Source organism: Eptatretus burgeri, chromosome 4, assembly GCF_056783735.1.
Source record: "Eptatretus burgeri isolate ZD-2024b chromosome 4, Ebu_testis_v1, whole genome shotgun sequence".
Taxonomy (NCBI): Eukaryota; Metazoa; Chordata; class Myxini; order Myxiniformes; family Myxinidae; genus Eptatretus; species Eptatretus burgeri.
In genome coordinates, this window is record NC_140964.1 from 4,701,270 (window position 1) to 4,723,634 (window position 22,365).

The 22,365-nt window shown below is 39.7% G+C and overlaps 1 protein-coding gene across 3 annotated transcripts in view; it reads right to left on the reverse strand.

Annotated features, from left to right (window-relative positions):
* Positions 1-7,886: 7,886 nt before the first annotated feature.
* The window catches only part of LOC147027373 (uncharacterized), a 29,629-nt gene continuing 15,150 nt past the window's right edge, over positions 7,887-22,365 (reverse strand). For 2 of the 3 annotated variants that reach the window (XM_085876727.1, XM_085876729.1), the window contains 5 exons: positions 20,700-20,774; positions 20,475-20,605; positions 15,010-15,127; positions 14,725-14,914; positions 7,887-12,612 (listed from right to left, as the gene is read on the reverse strand). In XM_085876727.1, coding sequence (XP_085732853.1) covers positions 11,549-12,612; positions 14,725-14,914; positions 15,010-15,127; positions 20,475-20,605; positions 20,700-20,774 — 1,578 coding nt within the window. In that variant the 3' untranslated portion in view covers positions 7,887-11,548. The remainder of the gene's footprint in view (positions 12,613-14,724; positions 14,915-15,009; positions 15,128-20,474; positions 20,606-20,699; positions 20,775-22,365) is intronic. The other variant, XM_085876728.1, reaches the window with a different exon arrangement.

Below are 22,365 nucleotides of genomic sequence, written 5' to 3' on the forward strand. Positions count from 1 at the left end.
ACCTGAATTTGAGGTGAACCCCCCCCCTTTCCAGAATTTTATAGGGGCAGATCCGGATGGGGGAGCACAACCCCATGAAACCTTACTGTTCTGATGTATCGTACCAAATTTGGTCCACAATAATCAGTCAGGTTGTTTGTGAGGAGATGCTTTGGTGAAATGTTATAGTGTCGTGGCCGAGACCGAGAAAAATGAGTCGACCCCGACCGGAGGTATAACAAGCTGAAACCAGTCTCATTTGAACTATATTGATGCCTAGTTTTCGAAAACTGAGGTTGTAGTTGTTGAAATTCTGCACAACATGGTGAATTAACCCCTTGAGTGTGGGAACAAAAGAAAAAATGGCCATTTTAAATAATTCAATATTTTCTTCAATAAGCATAAAATACATGTAGAATGGTTGATTATTTCAGGGTATTTCTATGTATTGGACACGTTTTAAGCTCCTAAGGGGGTTAAGGACCCACAAAATACCCCCAATTTTGGCAGTTTTTGTGCAATTTAGCAAAAACTTGTACATTTACTCTTATTAAATGCCCAATATATCTTTTAAAAGTGCCAAATTTGATTATTTTCATCAAGCAGGGTGTCTCATTAAAGAATATGTCAGTTAAACTATGATAGAATTTTCACAACCAGGTAAATTAACCCTTTCTCTGACACGTGCAGAGTTCGAGTGAAAATTCTCATTTTTCTAAAAATCGGCATCTTTTATGCAAAAATGAACTGTTATCATGGAAAACTATGGAAAATATCAGGGTTACTATTAGAAATTGATATTCTGCAAGGTATTTCATGGACTTTTATGCTGCCAAGGGGTAAAAGACCCTCCAGAATACCACTAATTTGGCATTTTTTAACGATTTCGGGCCAAACTCATTACATTGTAATTTTTGATGGTATTTCATGTTTTGAGATATTCTGTGCAGTTTGTCATGAGCAGGGGATTAAAAGGAACCCAAAATAACCCCACACGTAGCATTTGTACTGTAAATAAATACAATTAATAATGATAATAACAGTTGGAATTTTCTCCCATGATGATATTATTAGTTAAACCAAGACACCCTCGGTGGCATTGCTGCTGCTGATCTTTTGTTTTTGCCATCATGACACCTGTGCCTCTGTCATGCATGGCTCAAACATGTCAAATCTTCTGATCAACTTCAAGACACTGACCTCAAGAAGAGGATCATCACTCATTGTATTGGTCAAATTAGGCCTATTAAACAGGTAGGATCTTAAAAAGAAAACCAAAGATGTTCTCATTGTACAAGATCAGAGGATTAATGAAACTATGTGCTGTATGTGATGGTGTAGGCCCTATGTGTATGCGTGAATAATGTGTTGTACATGGTATTAGCATGGCCATGGAATGCCACATATTTGAAAAGTGAAAGTGCTCTGCATGCTCAGTGGCTATAAATCCTTAGTGTTGGCTCCCTTCAGTAAGTGTATGTTGTGTGACGATAGCTGGCATCTTTAATTGAGTACTGATTAGGCTCCACACCCGGTATACCGACCCTTATCCATAGGCCTAATTCCCCGTGGTGATTCACCGCTATGGCAACTCGAGCTGAAATTTAATACCCTTCTCTTGCAGGGAATCAAGATGGATCTGATTGGAGAACCCCTTGAGAAGAGAAGACGTCTGAGTGAAAGTTGTGTAATATGTGAACAGACTTTAGATGAGAAGTCAGTGGACAATCCATTCATAAGAAATCCAACACTTGACGGAGTAAAAGCTGTTCTTCGAGCTGCGGAAATACGTCAGGACACTGTGCGTGACAGGTTGCTCAAGATCAAAGATGGCATTTTAAACCAGACTGTTACCGTTAGATAGCATAAGAAATGTAGGGCATCTTATACAACCGCAAGTAATCTCAAGTATGTACAAAATGAACTTGCTACTGCGAATGATACGGCTGATAATGCTGGTGACATGGTTGAGAGTGGTCCATCCCGAATCCGGCGCACAGACACTTCCACGTTTAACATATAAGAACTGATTGTTTCATCTGTGAGAAATCATACAAAAGAGCAGAAAGGTAATCAGAAATCGCCACTGGCACCGGACCTTCAACTCGTGACCGTGTCATTGCAGCATCTTTGGAAAGACTCGATGACAAGACTCACATGCGAATGTTGTCATATCCAGAATTATTTGCGTATGATGCAAAATACCACAGATCCTGTTACAGTCGTTATATCTCACCAAGGAATATAAAGGCTGACCGGTCAAAGGCTAAATTGGAGAAGGCTATGAATGTCCATGATAAGGCTGTTCTTAGTTTAAGTGAGGAAATTGAACGCACAATTTTTTCAAAGGTGAAGAAGGTTGTGACACCGTCTACATTGCATGAACGACTCCTGGTTATACTTCAGTAACTCGGTGAGAGTACAGCGGAGAAACCCAGCGAATATCCATCATGGAAACTCAAACAGAAGCTGAAGAAGCGATTTGGTGATCGGATGCTTTTCATTAGCCAGACTGGAAAGTCCGATCTTGTTTGTTCGAATGAGGTAACTGTCGGTGATCTCGTGAAGAAGGTATCTGCTCTGAACATTCAAATCAATGAATCGGGTGATTACGAATTTGGATCTTGTGATGAATCAGATCAATTGGACAATGCTGTCGTTCTTCATGAAGCCGCATACATAATTGATGGGATGTCCATGATTCAGAGTTTTGATGAAAATCACTTCACAACATTCCAAGATTTAGCCACAATAGTTCAGAAACGACTATTACGACTTTTCAGAAATTCTTCATTGGATATGAGTATCATTTCAGTAATCTTTGATCGGTATGACGTCGAGACATCAATCAAATCATCCGAAAGGCAGCGGAGGGGTGCCTACAACATGGCACTAACATACCAGATTCAAGGAGGCAGACAGGTTCCAAACTACCGCCAGTCTCTGAAAAGTGGAGGCAACAAGTCCAGCCTTGCAAACTTCATCTCTCAACATATATTGGACAATTACGAACAATTACCAAACGAGAAATCAATTATTCTGGCCGGTGGTTTCGGTGATGGCAAGCTGGTGAAAGAAGTACAACCACTGGAAGTCTCATCCATTGACTCTCTTCAGAGTACACAGGAGGAAGTGGATACTAGGATAATCCGCCATGCCGTCAGTCTCTCACGTGACCATTCAAGGGTCATTGTTCGCTGTGATGACACGGATGTCCTTGTACTTTTGATCTACTATTCTAGTAGAAAACAAACAGCTGACTGACAAGGTATACATGTACGCTGGGCATTCTGGAAAGGAGAGATACATTCCAGTCCATGAGATAGTTACTCAGTTAGGACCGACTGTTTGTGAGTGTCTCCCTGCTATACACGCTATCACTGGGTGTGACACCACATGTTCTTTCAACAGAATTGGGAAGCGAACAGCTTATTCTACACTGATCAAGAATGCACAAGCATTGTCAGATATGAAAGGATTTCACGAGGCTGATATCAACACTTGTGTTTCATTGTCATGGAAATTTGTACTTCTGATGTATGGCAAAAAAGGCAAAGACTTGGATTCAATGAATGATATACGTTTCCATTTGGCCACGACCACAGACAAGCCAGCATCTATACTTCCCAAAACCGAGGATGCATTCAAGCAGCACATCCTACTGGCCAAGTATCAAACCAAGATTTGGTGCGACAGCCATGTTGCTAACCCACCGTTGATATCACCAGTTGGTCATGGCTGGTCCGCTTGTGAAGGTGGTGGAATTACCCAGACTATGTATACTCAAGATTTCGCTCCAGCTGAGGTTCGAGACTTAACACACCTCTACTGCACTGACAAAAACTGTGAAAACGGGAGGATGTGCCCTTGTGTCCTTGCAGGACTAGAGTGTATTGACATATGTAGCTGCACTGACTGCAACAATCACAGCAATGTCGTACAACAGGAAAATGAAAAAGCAACAGAGATAGACACTGTTTTCGATATTTAGATGAATGGCCATCTGATTTCAGATGTGATCAGTGTTGAAAGATTCATGAGTGGGTTTCACTGTGCAACAATATAAACATATTGAATAGATTTTCTCAAAGGTGTGAATCTTTTTATCCGGGTTCAACTGCAATTTCATTCATGAGACAATCCAACTGGTTCATCAAATCAGACTTGGGACTGTTATAACATGTAATGACAATATCATGCGAATAAAAGAGGCAATTGTGGCATAAAATTAGTAAAACAAAATGCCGATTTGGAGGTATTCCGGGGTCTTTTACCCCTTGGCAGCATAAAAGTCCATGAAATACCTTGCATAATATCAATTTCTAATAGTAACCCTGATATTTTCCATAGTTTTCCATGATAACAGTTCATTTTTGCATAAAAGATGCCGATTTTAGAAAAAATGAGAATTTTCACTCAAACCGTGCACATGTCAGAGAAAGGGTTAATTTACTTGGTTGTGAACATTCTATCATAGTTTAACTGACATATTCTTAAATGAGTCACCCTGCCTGATGAAAATAATCAAATTTGGTACTTTTAAAACATATATTGGGCAGTTAATGAGAAAACGTACAAGTTTTTGGTAAAATTGCACAAAAACTGCCAAAATTGGGGGTATTTTGAGGGTCCTTAACCCCCTTTGGAGCCTAAAACCCCCTGGAATATCTTAAAACATGTCCAATACATAGAAATACCCTGAAATATTTAACCATTCTACATGTATTTTATGCTTATATATTTTACAAATATACAAGTAAACAATGAATTATTGAAAATGGCCATTTTCTCTTATGTTCCCGCACTCAAGGGGTTAATTCACCATGTTGTGCAGAATTTCAACAACTACAACCTCAGTTTTCAAAAACTAGACATCCATATGGTTCAAATGAGACCGGTTTCAGCTTGTTATACCTCCGGTAGGGGTATCTCCTAAATTAGAGCCCTTTTTCGGCCCCGGCCACTACACTATTAATGGATCTGCATGTGTACGTACGTACGTATAGCCGGATACAATTATATATCCGTCCCAGAGGTATATGTATAACAAGTCCCAGAGGTTTACAATATTATAACAGTATCTCTGTACGAAATCCTTCTGGAATCAAGCGACTTGGCCAATTTATATACAGATGTGTTCTGTATTTTACACATTCCAGAACCACTCGATGAAATCAGTTGAAAAGTCGTGGTTGTACTCTGGGTGTGCGAAAAAAAAAATGTTCTATCAAGTTGGAATGGCCACCTTGAACTTAGATTTTTTTTACTTTTACGTGAAAATGGGGAATTATCATAGGAAGTGGGTCAAATATCATACCTGCTAATGCATCCTGCAAGTTATTTTGCTCGATTTTGAAGTTTGTTGTTATTTTTCTTCTGCCATCCGATTGATTAATTATATTGGTATCACGATCAAGGAAACGTGTTCGTAAGCTCAATTTTCACAGTCCAAGACAACAAATATATCAAGTGCGATTACAGTATCCTTGTGAAACATGCGGTGTGTGTGTGTGTGTGTGTGTGTGTGTGTGTGTGTGTGTGTGTGTGTGTGTGTGTGTGTGTGTGTGTGTGTGTGTGTGTGTGTGGTCTCTGCAGCAACCACCATCCTTCTTCCATCGATTGTGAAAACGAAAGGATTTTTTGGTTGCTCGGCAGTGTTTTGGTGCCGCCTTGTGTGCGTTTTGCACATGGCACAGTAAATCGAAATCTTTAACAATGGAGTTTGAGTGCTAATGGGACAGTATAACCAGCACCTTACAAAACAACACATCTTGTTAAACGTAAACTGTACACTCCTCCATGATGGCGTAGCCCCACTCCTTTGTGAACAGTCAGCAGCCCACAGGAAGGTTCCATCAAGGACTAGGACTATGGCCGACATGCCAATTTGCTAATCCAGCAAGGTGGTTTTGATGCACTTATTTAAAAGTGATTTTCTTTTCATAAAACACTCCTAAATCATGAGTCAGAGATGGATCGGGGAGTAGTATTAACACATTTTAACACCAAAAACCGAAGAGCATCAAATTAGGCCTTTGATTCGGGTCAAATCACTGCAAATAGAACATTTTTACTGAAAACATCACACATCTTATTAAACAGCAAAAGCAAGTATTTTGGTTCAATTATCAGGATATTAACACAAGAAGTGATGGCTGTGATTAGTGCTTACTTGTGCAAATTAGATGATTGTGATTGACCAAGCTCTGAGACAGCAGACCAACTTTCCAGGCGCAGCAAATCCATTGCTTACCAAAGAGAAAAGGAATGGTCTCTACAGCCCGATACAATGACCACCTGCATCATCAGTCGAGAACCGTCAGGCATCGGGAGCTGCGGACTTTAAATCCTAGAACCCCATCGAACAGCGGGTCCGCAACTTTGGTGATGTCAAAAGGTCAACCAATGAGGCAGAGGAAGTGAGGTTTTCAATGGGAATTCTCTCCACAGTACATGTCAGTGTTACTCCCAAATTTATGTTAGAGGATTTTTTTTCAGCAAATTCGTCAACTTCTTAGATCTCAAGAATGTATAGATTTCATTTTTACCTTCAAAAATCAGATTTTTCAAGTGTATTGGTTGGTTGCAAGCGTTATTCTGTCGATCTGTCTGTTTGCCTGTATGTTTATCGCCTACAGGTCACAATTTTAAACCGATCTCTACGAAAGTTCAACACATGTTAGAGTTCGTCATAAGTCAGAAGCCTATTGTATTTATGGTCAAAAGGTCAACATATGCCAAAAGTCAACAACTTTGTGAAATTTATAAAACCCTCAATTTTCATCCGATTGACTTGAAATTTGAAGAGGATTTATATTTCAGGTCACTAAAAATTCAACCAGCCAAGTATTTCTGAGGTTAACATTGACCAAAAAGGTCAACATAGGCCAAATTTTAAAATTGTCAATTTTCATCAGATTCACTTGAAATTTGAAGAGAAGTTGCTGATTTGGTCATTGAATGAATCAATCAATTATATTTGAGATCAAATGTGTTTCATGGATTTTGCAAGTATCCTGCGTGCTCTGCACGACGTCTTCTTGTTTTGTTTGTTTGTTTTACATGGATATTAAGGCAAGCAAAGTGTGGATTAAAATACTAAAATATGAAAAGACATTTCGATTCAGAATTGCCTCACCACCGTTCAGACTCATTTCCCCACAAGGAACAAGGTATCTCATCTCGCCCTGTTGATTGCAAATCTTACACCTTCATCTATTGTGGGAATCATTTATCTGTAGCATTTTGATTTGACAGATTCAAACAAGATTATGAATGAAAACAACAAAGAGGAAAATGAGAGTGAAAGGGTATGAAACTGAGTGACTGAGGACGAGAGGTTTATCGAAGGAAAATCTGGGATTAAAATTTGCATTTGACAAAAGACAAACCCAAACTTTACTTTGCAGGTTATATCCACTTCAGAGCTCTGACTTGCTCTTTGTATGCAGTGCAGAAGCAGAAAATGGCAAGGATTCCATCGTTGGCAATCAAACATAACCTTCTCTATAATATGGATAAAACAAACCACAACATCCAAGGTAAGATCGACAGCTGACTCATTTTAAATTATTCACAACTTTCTTCGTTTAGGTTTTGCTTGGTTCAGATATAACAATGCTTACACATGCCAAGGACAAACACCATTGAATGCACCTATTGTGTACAACATACTGCACATTCACTAGTTCATAAATAGCGAATGATCCTTACTTCATAGCATGCTTTGATCATAAAAGGTGGGAAGAGAAGGGAGGAGGAGGGGGGAAGGAAGGAAAGGAGGAAAGGGGTGAAGAAAGGAGAGGAATGGAGGTGGAGGAAAGGAATGCAATATTGGTGCATAAGAGAACAAATAATCCCCAAAAGCATTATAAATACAAGTAAATAAATAAACCATGAAGCTCACGTTTCATTCATGCAAAAATTTATATTTTTCAACAAACAAAATCAAGTTGCAAAAAAAGCATAAAACAGTGAATTCACAAAACGAAACAATGGGAACAAAAGTAATCAAATTGTACCATTAATGGGAAACAGAGCTGTTATAATATTAAAAACCATCACCTTTAAAAGAGTCTTGGAGAATAACCTGAAACGATCAAATCAACAAGCGAAGGCACGCAGTGAAATGACAATTAATAAATATTGAATGTGATTATTTGTTGGTACACACGAGGTTCTTGATGTTGACATATTATTACCTCCGCCACCGAAGGTGGAAGGAGGATGTGTCTTCACCACTGTCTGTCTGTTTGATACTTGGCAAAATCGAAAATTATTTTTCAAGTATATTGGTCAGTCGATTTTGCTATTCTGGCCATCTGTCTATCTGTCTGTTTGTTACTTGGTGAATTTTTTTTTGACAAGTATGTTGGTCTGTACCATTTGTCTCTGTCTGTCTTTCTGTCTGTCTGTCACCCCATTTATGGCCACAGTTTTCAAGAAATTGTTTTGAAATTTTATGTGGATGTAGGTGACTGGCCAAAAAACAGCAATGCTTAATTTTGGTGAAGATCTGAATCTGGATCCGGATCTGAGAATATTTTTAGAGTGATTGTTCACCATTGAGAGATAGGGCCAAAAATAATATATAGTGCAATATCTCAAATGGTTATGGATGGATTTGGACGAAACTTGGTGAACAGGTTGGGCGTGTGACAAGCACCAATCGATTAAATTTTGATGAAGATCCGAATCTGAATCTGGATAGAGAAGAATGTAATTTCATTATAAGTGCTTCTTCACCATTGAAAGATGGGGCAGAAATCGGTATTGCATGATATTTCAAAAAGTTGGAGATAGATTCGGATGAAAGTTGGTGGACATGCTGGGTGTGTTACAAGGACTAATTGATTCCATTTTGGTGAAGATCCGAATTCGGATCTGGAAATTTTTCAAGTGAGTAATTCTTGTCCATTGAGAGATAGGGCCAAAAATGATATGTAGCACAATATCTCAAAGGGTCAAGGAATCCGACGAAACTTTGTGGACAGGTTGGGAATGCCACCAGGAAGAATCGATTCAATTTTGTTGACAACCCAAATCCAGATCTGGAAGTTGTGGAAGGATTCGGAAAAAGTTGTGTTGTGCATGGATTTGGATGAAACTTGGTGGACAGGTTGGGTGTGAGATAAGAATGAATAGTCAGATTGGGAAAGACCCCTGAGACTCTTTCGACCTGTTAAACATGTAATGGCTCTGTCAAACCCTATAAACCCCTAAGACCCCATAAACCCCTTAGAATATTAGACCCCTTAAGATCCCTACCGAGTGCTGTCCCGTTTCGCAAAGTGTCACTCTGTGAGTGCTTTTTCATTCGTTTGTTGGATTGTCAATCGCCTACAGGTCACAGTTTTAAACCAATCTTCATGAAACTTCACCACATGGTAGAGTTTGTCACAAGCAAGAAGCCTATCTATTTCTAAAATACTCAATTTTCATCCGATTGACTTGAAATTTGAACAGGATTTGCATATCAGGTCACTGAATGGAAGCTCCAATTATTTTGGAAATCAACATCGTTCAAAAGGTCAACGAATGACTCATCAAAATAAGCATAGCAAGAAAGACACTCGCCAAATGAACCCATGATGCAAGGTTGAAAGTGATTATTTTTTAATCAGAATATTTGTCAAGAGTCAGCGCTCAGGCAGTTATATGAAATAATTTGCTTGCATGTCCAAACGGATGCTGACATAGCAAGAAGGCATGGAGCAGGATATTTTTTTAAATAAAATAAGATGATAAATATGAGGATAGAAAGTTGGTTGCCTGATAATAAATAAGAATTCATAATTACATGTTCATGTACGAAAAAGTGTGCCATTTACATGATGGATTTACATCATGACCTCCCTGTTCCACATGACGTGTGCATCATACATCATGGTACTTGCTCAGCTTGCTGAAAGTGGCTGTATTCGATCTTTTTATATCATTTTGAATAATAACTGAAAGTTTTAATTGTGGCATTGACCTTCATGTGAAAATAATTTTACAAATCTGGGGCAATATGCATGCACAGTCCAAGCTCCACCACTTAATCTTTTTAGTATTACAGATAATTCCATGTTTAGAAGGTAATGTCATGGCAAAAGGTTGAGCCATGCATTCATTTCTCGGCAAACGTGTTTTGAAGTTAAATTTTCACACGAGAACTGAAAGGTTTAGAGAGTTTTCACATCGCACGAGAACTGAAAGGTTTTGAGAGTTTTCACATCGCACGAGAACTGAAAGGTTTTGAGAGTTTTCACATCGCACGAGAACCGAAAAGGTTTTGAAAGTTTTCGCATCACACGAGAACCGAAAGGTTTTGAAAGTTTTCGCATCACACGAGAACCGAAAGGTTTTAAAAGTTTTCGCACGAGAACCGAAAGGTTTTGAAAGTTTTCGCACGAGAACCAAAAGGTTTTGAAAGTTTTCGCACGAGAACCGAAAGGTTTTGAAAGTTTTCGCACGAGAACCGAAAGGTTTTGAAAGTTTTCACACGAGAACTGAAACGTTTTGAAAGTTTTCACACAAGAACCGAAATGTATGTTGAGATTAAAAAAAAAAAGGTTTTAAACACAATGCAAACATGAGTTCATCAAGACATTCTTCAATCACAAATGTTGAAACTTTTTTTCTGTCCAGTGTGCGTGGTTATAAAAATTTGAGGCATGAAAACATTATATGGAGAAGGGGGAGTGGTGGGAGGAAAAATCCATAAATTGCAAATGTCAAAAACTTTTAAAACAATAAAGAGAAATGCAAAACAATATAAATCCATGAAAGCAACAAAATCATTCTAAAGCTGTAAGTAATAAAATTGTGAGCGTTTTGCCCAAAGGTTATTGGACACAACTATGATGCTACATTTTTAGGTTTTCTTTGATAAGAACAATCTTTTAACAGTATCTATTCACATTGTAAAAACATAATGACCATTATATCAAAAGGCAAAGACTGCAGTTTTCCTGCAAACTTGGTACTCGTACAGCAACAATCGATGTTTCTTAACCCATGTTTGCTAATCCAATGAGATATGTCCACGGTAATTATAACTGTGATTCCCACACAGATTGGGTTAAAAAAAAAAAAACAATCCAACAGATCGCGCGAGTTACACCAAACAAGGTAAACTGTGTGTCCTTGAGCATGAGAACTGAACCTCAAAGGGGCCCTTTTGTAACGATGGGAGGTTTGCTTTGCATAGGCAGCTATCTCTTGTGCATAGAATAGATAGACGCATACCTCGTAAAAATTTTAAACGATACTGACCTTTGGTCTGTTAGCAAGTGTAGTGCCAAAAAGTTAATTTACACAAAATAAGTGCTGTTGCGCCACACCTCAGCATTGTCAGAGATCAAACGTACATCTCAAATGTTTATTAACAAGCGAGGCCCACAAGATGGAAATAGGTGTAGCGATGGACGGTTGATAAGACATCATTGTTGTCGAGTGTTATTCCTATGAATGCGATAAGTGAACACAGCAGGTGGGATTGAACGAATATCTTTGTTCAAAAGTCACAACCAACCTTTGTTCAAACCTGTTTTAATTTTACCAACTCTTATCTGGTTCCTTTTCATCAAAATTCTTTACTTACTCCTTCCTGTTCAACCGAATTACCCTTCATCTGCAGATCTTCCAACATTTCTCGCACTTGATCTTCAGCTCTTGGCATTACATCTTCATCACCAAAAGTTTCTTCGCCCAATACGTTCGATTGCTGATCTTTCAAAATTATATTTTTTTCTTCTTCTTCAAAGTGCTGCTCCGCTTTAAGTTTCTCCAATTTCCTCTCTACTTCCTGATAATCTGCTGCTTTATCCAAATCACCTTCCTCTGACCTATTATCTGTCATCTCTAGTTTACCTGACACGAGCTCTTTTGACAACTTTGTTTCTTCTTCCACAAAATTATTACCAGACTTCTCTCTTGACAAATATTTCTTGGGCTCTTGGTTTTCAAGCTCATCAGTATTACCATCAAAGCTCTGCCCCTCTACCACCACGTCCTGGACCTGTAATTGAATTTCCTCATTTTCCTGACTTTTTGTTGTACACTCAAGAAATAACCTCTCTCCCTCATTGACTGTGAGAGCGTCGTCCATTTGATGTTGCTGTTCTTCCTCTAGTGCCTTTTCTGCAATCTTACCCTTACAGTTACTTTCGAACTGTTCTTCCTGTAATAATTCCACTGCCACAATGTTTTCCCTCTGTTCTCTCTCTCCTGGTTTACTCTCAACCTCTGAGGAGCAAACACAATTATCAGTCATATCTTCCTCGTATGATTTCATAATTTTCTGCACATTAGTTTCCTCTTCTTTTAACAATTCATTGACCTTTTCCTCCGTTTTCTCACATCGACCTTGTTCATCAAGTGTTATTACCACTTCCTGGTTATCAATGTTTGTCTCTAGTCCCGGTATATCAGAATTGTTGGAACTTGCAACAATTCCAACCACATTGAGGATCGGCATGGTGCAGCCTTCGGATGTGGAAGGGATTTTTGTAGTCGGGTGATCATGGATGCTCTGAAGCTCAGGCAGAGCAGAGGATTCTGGAGCAAGGCAAGGATAGTGCAAGACATTCGATTGCGGTGGCTGTAAGCTTGGGTGGGAATCACAGAACTGCAGGATGGCAGGAGCATCTGCAAATGATGGACAGTATGTATAATCATAGAACAACCACCTGGCAGCACACAGATTACTTTGCTTACAATGGGCCAAATTAATGTTCTAAACAGGCGTAGATCCAGGAAAGTTGGATGGCGAGAAGAAAAAAAAAAATCAGTAGAGGTGGCTAATTATGGGGTCTGGAGGGAGAGAGGAGAGATACCTTTTGATACTAGGGAATAAAAAGGCCAATTGCCAGAAGAAGAATAAAAAAAAAATCACATCAAAAATTACATATATTTGTAGCAAACAACAACACACCTGCATGTCACCAGACTGATTTTATGAAAAAGCAGTTTGGCCTACTACCATGGCCAAAAATATTGGCACCCTTGCACAATTTTTAAATAACACAATTTTTTTGAAAATAAGTTTAAATTGACAAAAGTATTTTGTCTCCACAATTCTTTATTTCACTGTTAATATTACAGAACCTTTGTTTTTGATTCAGAATTTTTAATCCGAAAATAAAAAGAAATGGCGTTGACAAAATTATTGACACCCTCGACTTAATATTTAGTATCGCAGCCTTTGGACAAAACAACTGCAGTCAAGTGTTTCCTATAACCATGAACGAGCTTCCTACACCTTTCTACTGGTAGTTTGGCCCACTCTTCTTGAACAAACTGCTCCAGTTCTTTCAGATTTGAAGGGTGCCCTCTCCCAAATGCTGTTTTCAGATCTCCCCACAGGTGTTCAATGGGATTTAGATCTGGACTCATTGCTGGCCACTTCAGAACATTCTCGCATCTTGTCTCGAACCATTCCTGGGTGCTTTTTGAAGTGTGTTTAGAATCAATGTCCTGCTGCAAGGCCCACGACCTTCGACGGAGACCCAGCTTCCTGCCACTGGGTTGAACATTGCGCTCCAAAATGCCTCCTTGGTAATCTCCTGATTTCATGATGCCATGCACACATTCAAGGCACCCAGTGCCAGAGGCAGCACAGCAACCCCAAAACATCACTGAACTTCCTCCATGTTTGACTGGAGGGAAGGTATTCTTTTCTTTGAAGGCTTCATTTTGTTTTCTGTAAACATAGACATGATGTGCTTCACCATAAGCTCCAATTTTGTCTCATCCGTCCACAGATGAGACCAAATTGTCCACAGAGGTCTCATCGGTCCACAGGACATTCTCCCAGAAGGATTTGGACTTGTTCAGGTGCGTTTTGGCAAACTCCAGTCGGGCTTTCTTGTGTCCCTCTCTCAGCAGTGGGGTCCACCTGGGTCTCCTTCCATAGAACCCCCTTTGATAGAGTTGGCGACAGATGGTGCGAGTTGAAACTGTCACAATTTGTGTCTGAAGGTCACCTTGAATCTGTTTGGCAGTTGATCGAGGTGCTTTCTCCACCATTCGAACAATCCTTCGCTGTAATCTTCAAACAAGTTTTCTCTTGCAGCCACGTCCAGGGATGTTGGCTGCAGTGCCATGGGCCTTAAACTTCCTGATAACATTGTGTGCAGTGGATAATAATATTGTCTGGCCATTTTAGGATTTCTGTGTGGAATAAGCTAAGATTTCGCAGTTTTTTCAGCTTTTTTTCATTTGTTCCACTGGAAACCAAAAGATTATTTAATTTCAACGATTTTTTGGAAGAAATGGTGCATTATTCAAAAAAAAGTGCAAGGGTGCCAATATTTTTGGCCACGACAGTATAAATAAGGTTTTGACAGTACTTTTGAAAGTTAATACATTGAGGAAGCCAACAAAGCGAAGTCCACAAAGTTACAATCTTTGCTACTCAAACATTCAAAGAACAGTGTTGTAGCACCCCCTACCCCTCCACTGCCTCCCTCTCCCACCTCCCTTAACCATTGGCGAAATGCATTATTGACTTCCAAAGAGAATATGTGGGGTTGGGTGGGGAAGTGGGGGCTAATTTAGTTGATTTACAAAAAGGTGGGGGGGGGTAGGGGCTACAACCCGACGACTACGAACAGTATATCCGTGTCTGTTTGTAAATAAACAATCTGAGAATGAAAATTCAATAAAATTGCTTCAGATAAACACTTAACTGTTTTATCCAACTTGTTTATTTTATTACCCATCAACCAGTTTGTCAACACAAAGGGCAAACTCACAAACCTGCAGCCAAATGGACAATGGAGTTGGTTGGCAAGTCAATGGATGCTACATCATTGGCCAGATTCGGGATGATCGCACCTGAATGCAGTCCAATCCCCGAAGAGTGCACTTCTTCATGGAAGGTGGTTGGTAAGTCCACAACGGAGGATGTCGGTGGAGCAGGAACTGTGACTGGTTTCTCTGCGAGAACCTAAACAGGTGTTTCAGTGTTTATCCTCCAGATCAGCACCAAAGTTGAAGAGTACAACCCAAACATTAGGATCAAATCTACCTGTTCCCTCTCACCTGCGGATCAAGGGCTTGTGAAGAAGTAGTGTCATCCGAAAGGTTTTGCTGCTTCGAATGCTGCACTGCAGGGCTTGGAATCCGATGAAGGTAACCATAGCCAACTTTACAACCAAGGCTATGAATAAAAGAAAAGGTAACAATGATGACTTTCATATAATGGTGATAGCTTTGGGATTGTTATCGAACCTATCAACAGAATATGGGAGTTGATGCATGCAATTTGGAGGCAAAAACCTTTACTTCTGCACCTTCCATAATGCTTAAGTGTCCTGCTCATCTGCCAGAGGTGCACACTGAAATGACTGCACAAATATGAACCACAACCTTACACTTCAAACTGGAACATCAATTCAAACTACAAGTAATTTCACACAAACGAATATGCTACCTTTTGAGGCGTAGTAAGTGGAGGGATAGGAGGAAAAGGAGATTGGGCGATTGCTGCATCCAGCTCTTTCCTAGCTTTTATTTATTTTTGCAATTCAAAGTACTGTACCATAACATTGTTGATCGTTTTCTCTCTAGGTCCAAAAAATTGAGAAAGGGTGCCAAAATAAATAACGAAATAAAAAAGCACCAGAGTTGGAAAAATTGCATATAGACAAAACACCATCGAGTTTGTCCTGACGGTCTTTGAGCGGCATCATTTTATTATGATGAAAAGTATCCTTCCCCAATGATGGGAGAAGTTTAATGTAAGCTATAAATTTAAATTATTTCATGGACTTTAAAAAGGTCAATTGTGTTGCACTATTGGTTTCACTAAGAGCCAAAACTCGAAACTACTTATACCACCCACCGTAAAATGTGGTGCAACAAAGGGTGGCAGGGGTTCAATTTGTCTCAAAAGAGGGCAAAATGAAATTTGGCATCAACAATATTCATGCCTGTTCTGCAATAATTTCAAAAGTGAATTTTAAGCTCTTTTTTATTCTCTCTCTTTCATATATATATATATATATATATATATATATATATATATATATATATATATATATATATATATATATATATATATATATATATATATATATATATATATATATATATATATATATATATATATATATATATATATATATATATATATATCTCCACCTATCACTAAAACTGTCATCTTGTATGTTCCCGAAATACAGCCAAAACAGTACAAGATAGTGCAAAAATTTTCAGGCCACCTTACTCACTATTCGCCTGCGGTGTGCAATGTCAAGTTTCGTTCAAATCGGGCAACAAAAAAAATTATTTAAAAAAATCAATTCCGGATTCAGTCAAGTACTCTTTGGGAGAATTTGATCAATGCAAACAACCTCAGCGGTATAGTTCGCTGGAGCTATCTTTCTTTTTCTTGAAATGATTTATTTTTAAAATCTCAAACATTTAGTATAGACAAAGAACGATTTATTTTTTTTAACATCAAATAAACATCGCCATTTTGATCTGATACTTCCGTGTTCATTAATAAATAAAATTGTGTTTAGATGCGTGCTTCGTTGAACGATGACTCCTGAGGTAAATGCTCCAATTTTCTTCAAGTTAAAGTTTGACCACTAAATAATATTAAGTCTTTTATTTTTTTCATCAACAGCTGTCACAACGGTTCACGGGTCGTCTCATATATGTATGTATGTATATGTATATATATATATATATATATATATATATATATATATATATATATATATATATATATATATAGTATAGTATATACAATATACCCCCCCCCCCTTCTCAAGTATATATCCAGTGTATCCCCCCCCTCTCCACTCTCTCTCTCTCCCTTTTTAACCTCAGCCATCGAAGATGGACGGAGGTTACTGTTTTCACCCCTGCCTGTTTGTTACTTGACGAAATCTACAATTTTGTCAAGTATGTTGGTCGGTTCAGTTTGTGAGTTTGTTATTTTGCGAAACCGAAGTTTTTGCAAGATATGTTAGTCAGCTTGTTTTTTTTTTTTTTTTTTGTCTGTAATCACGTATAAAAAATTCTGCAGAGCACAGTTATCATTGGAAATTTTTGTAACTTCGCATATCAGAGGCCTATAGATGTCCCTTTCAGTGCACAAAATTTTGAAGGTCAAAGTCAAAGGTCAAGGTTACTTTGTCGCAAATCAGGGGAGTCGACGAAACCCTTATTTTTTGAGTAATTTTGATCGGATCGTCTTCAAACTTCATGGGAATATAGTTCATGGTCTGACGCTCAGCTGATTAATTTTTGGTGGCGATTGGCCTTGACCTTCATATGTTTTTTTTGGTCTGTAATCACGTATAAATCACTCTGCAGAGCACAGTTATCATTGGAAATTTTTGTAACTTCGCATATCAGAGGCCTATAGAGGTCCCTTTCAGCGCATAAAATTTTGAAGGTCAAGGTCAAAGTTCAAGGTCACTTTGTCGCAAATCAGGGGAGTCGACGAAACCCTTATTTTTTGAGTAATTTTGATCGGATCGTCTTCAAACTTCATGGGAATATAGTTCATGGTCTGGCGCTCAGCTGATTAATTTTTGGTGGCAATTGGCCTTGACCTTCATGGTTAGCACCGAAGGTCAAACATATTTGACCCCAAGGTCAAATTTTCAAGTTTTAGGAACCATATCGTGTAGTACCTCAAATTGAACATCTCGATGAGTGCTTTCTAGATATGTCAAGCTTGAGACATTATGACGTCATTTGGTGACGTTATGAGGCAAAAGCATATTTTTCATGGTTACTCTGTAGAACGATTCTCATCGGAATCTCTCGTCGGCAGATATTCCTCAAGGAGTCGCTCCTGGTGGATAGCAGTTCTGTTCACCTCAGTGTGACCTTAAAGAAGTCACACGTGGTCAACTTTTGGCAAGATGAGACATTGGTTTATTTGTTTGTTTGTGTGTATGTCTCGCTCTACAGGTCGCATTTCGAGTCGGAATGTCATGGAACTTCACCAATGGACTTATTAGCCACCAGAATAGAACCCTATAACTTTTGGCATGTCAAGGTCAAAGGTCAAGGTCAGGAAAAATTCCTGAAAATCGCGAAAATCCGTATCTTTTAGCATGGGCCGATTTTCAAAAATTCATGTCCCCGCCAAATCTTAACGGATTGCTTTCAAATTTGAAACACGGACGTAGGAGGGGAGTATCTTTGACTGGATTAAAAATTGGGCACATCCGTTACGGATTACGGAGGTCACAGGTATTTTAATTTAATTTTTTTGTTTTTTGTTTGTTTACCCTAAAAACTATGTTTAACCCCAAAAATACCTATTATCGCTCAATATTCTCGATGGTACGCGATCTTGTTGAATTTCGTCAAGTCCTGGTCCTATGGGCCATTTTCATTTGTTTGTTTGTGAACAGTATTACGGAAAAACTCCTGGACGGATTTCGACGAAACTTGGTGGGGGGGGGATTAGGTATGGTCCAAGGATCATGCCATTAGATTTTGGACTTGGTCTAAAGTCCAATATGGCTGCTATGGCAGCCATTTTGAAAAAATATTTTAATTTTTGTTTTTGCATTTCTACATGTTTTAAGTGATTTCCAACAACAAAAAAAAAATTTGCAACTTTTTTTCAAAAAAATTTCGATTTTATTTGAAAAATATTAGAATTTTTTATTTTTGCATTTCTACATGTTTTAAGTGATTTCCAACCAAAAAAAAATTTGGTTCGAGAAAAAAAAAAGAAAATTTTGCACTTTTTTTCAAAAAAATTTAGATTTTATTTGAAAAATATTTGAATTTATTTTTGCATTTCTACATGTTTTAAGTGATTTCCAAACCCCCCCAAAAAACTTGTTACAGAAAAAAAAAAAGATTTTGCAACTTTTTTTTTCAAAAAAATTTCGATTTTTTTTTTTTGGCATTTCTACGTGCGCGTCATCTAGTTTAGTTTATTCAATCGTGGTTCAGTAGAGTCTGATCCGTTTTGACCTATAATGAATAAGACATCAGGTTCACTTAAGTGACCCAGCAGTATTGGCGGCGGAGATTTTGCACTCCACCGAGTGCTCCCCCTCTCGTTGTCCATGCTCTACCCTTTCTAATGTTGAACATCAAGCAAAGAAGTCCACTGGGTGTTAAAATTATAGTTTATTTTGGACATCTTTGACGTTGATTATGAAATTTCATTTTTAGGACACAATGAGAAATGTTCGTTTTTCTATAATTCAATGATCGGCTTGCACTGCAACTTTTGTTCAAAAAGACTTTCAGTATAGGCTCCTGCTATTAACAATGCTGACATGGTTTGTTCAAATTTGTGATAATCTTCAGGTCGTATCTTAACGCACTGTTGAAGAAACCGATTCCATGTTGGATTTATGCGTTTAATATGCATCTCATTTGGTTTCATGCTCTTCCTTCTGGTTGAATGGTGAGCTTTCCTGTGGGTGGAGATTTTCAAAAGCAGCGCCAAAAGTGGCCAAAGGAAAGGGGAGACAGCCAAACGCACGGAGAGACCTCACGGTTAGCATTGTATAACACGTATACTAGGCCACTTGCCCAATGACTGACTCTTGGAAATAACGTATTACCATTTTTTTTTCCAATTGATAACCAAAAGTAAAGGGTACAGTGGAGACAGCCCAGTGAATGCGAGCATGAGAAGACACCCGTGAGCAAAAATGTTCCGTTAAGCTAAAACGATATTGACGGTGTGCGATCCCCCTATACAGCTGAAGGTGATGCTGTACTTGCATTTCCTTGAGCATTTCAGAGTCCGATTTAATGTTGAAAGATGAACAATGAACAAAAATGTGTGCAAAAGACCAGAGTTCTACACTTACGTTGAGAGACAATAATAAAATAACTGCTGATCTTTGATAAACAAAGCAAAATATAGATCTGTATCTTCCTTCTGCAAGTGTATGAAATTACAAGTCTGGAGATGGCGATTGTTCACGAGCAATGTACATGGTTCGCCTTTTTTATTTTTTGACCTTCGAGGGGATGCCACGGGCAAACTGGCGGGAATCGGGAAAAACGTAAATGATGAAAGTTGTAGTACTCAAAGAGCACTACTTGCATACCAACTTTCATTCAAAACAGTTGAAAACCCTAGGAGCTCGATGGCCAATTTATTGATTTTTTTTGACATTTTCTAAGTTAATGACCTTGTGACCTTGACCTTGGGATGAAAATGAAAAATCGAGCTCCGTGGGGCTATGCAGCTGCCATTGGGCTAACCAAATACCAAAACCCCTCTCAGATCGACAAACCCCCTCGGAGAAGATGTAACTTGAAACCGGCTACCCCCTAAAAACACGGTTTTTTTGGGTGTGGCTCCACCCATATTGGGCGCAGCACGCCCATTCTCAGGAAAACACAACTAGATCATGATATAAACCTCACACCCAAACGTTATCAAGATCGGATCAAAACCCACGGAGCTATGCTCGGGACAGACAGACAGACAGACACACACCCATAACGAATATAGTGGTCACTTACTGACTCGTGAACCAATACTTGCTGTCTCTCACCTGCCCTTGCCTCCCCAGGTGTGGCTTGGAGTTATCATCACCTCTCGACAACTATCGGTGCTTGAGTTGTACATGTACAGCTGCAACTGCTTTCCCACATGGGCCTCGACAATGGGAAAAAGATCCTCCGACTGAAAATAGCACAAAGAAGTAAGAAAAACCTCACATTTGAAATGTACTTTATTCGGGCACAAAGTGCTCAACAAAATAATTGATGTTCCATACCTCCTCGACCCCGATTATATAATCCGTGAAAGGCTGCAGTCCGGCAAGGGATGCTGGAGAATTTTCTTCCACATCCTATCAATATGAGAGAGAAAAGGTTGGTGGGTGGATCGAGAACAACACAATTATATTATTTCACCAATTATATTGGCTACAGGCTTTAAATAGACATCCCACACTGAGAAGTGAGGAATGAGCACAACACATCGATAAACGGACAATTAAACGAGGGCACTCGGAAGAGCGCATACCTCGGTCACGTAATACCTGATCCGTGAGAACATATCGGGCCCAATACAATTTTGAAATATTGTTACGGTTGTGGAAATTCGCAAACCACCATTCAGGGCCCGTAGGTGAGATAACTCTAAGTACATGTGTAGTTAGCCCCAAACCCGTTGTTTAGAGGGAATTTATGTGATTCATTCGGGCTGCGACGCTTTGAGATAGCCGTTTTTCTGTTCTATCTTTATTTTGAACCAACCACGTCTCAACCGACATAACCATCAAACCACCACCGATAAACCCTCCACCACCCTCACCTCTCTCCTTCTACGGACATTCCCGCACCACTTGTGAACACTGAGCGTCGGGCTGTCTTGGGCTCGTTCAAGATACGCACCGAGCCGCGAGTGCAAATAGCGGCCTTTCCGAGGGAGAATTCGGATCAAGAACGCTACACGCCCACTTCTGATCCATCCAATTAGCAAGCGCGGAGTGGCTTGGCCCCGCCTCCAGGTGCGTCTGGGTGAAATTGATATCTGCAAATTCTAGGATCAGGGGAGGTTCACGCCACTTTTCCTCCGTCCAATTGGCGAGCGTGGCTCCGCCCCCGAGGTCATTCTGATCCGGAAATTTGCATATTGTTTTCTCCTGCCGGCCTATAAAACAGCGAGCGCGAGGCGAATCAAGGCAGAGTCAGTTTTGGTAAGAGAGTCATCGGGCAGAGTGTGGCAGCGGCAGAGTGTGGCAGTGTGGCAGCGTGCTCGCTTGCGGGAGTGAAACCCAGACCGGAAACGCACGCGGTGGATTTGCCGATCCCGCGGACGGACAAAGTTTAGGCAGGATTTTGGATTCGGACCGGATGGGTTCTCCACGCAGGTGTGTGTGTTAAGCTCCAACGAGCAGAGCACATGTGTTTGCGTGGGGAACCCCTCGAGACGTGAGGCTTGTGCTTTTTTTATGCGCAGGGTAGCGTCATGGCACGTGTGGTTGGAATCCGGAAGGAGCGTGAATCCCTGCCGGATGGTACTGTCCAAGAGGGACGAGGGACGCGAACAGCTGCCATGACGTCACACCAAAGGGACGCGGCTGCGAATTGCCGCACTGGTGCACAGGTTGCGAGTTGCTGCGCTGGTGCTGCGCAATAAAAAAAAAAAAAGCAAACATCGCTTTTGGGTGAACAGGATTCCCGGGCAAGGGGTGGAAGACCCCCTGGCCTGGGCACAGGATGAAACTAGTTAGGGGGAAGGGTTAGCTTAAGGCCCGGTCACACCTTGACGTTTTAGCCAACGTATGCCGATTTTTGAATTTTTTTTCTAAAACGCTGGCACACGTTGAATACGTTATGGGTAAGTTTTGATAACATTGAGAGCACGCTGAAAAACACTGCCATACGTCGTTGTACGTTGGCTTTAAACGTTGTACTTTTCGGTTGTCCTCAAAT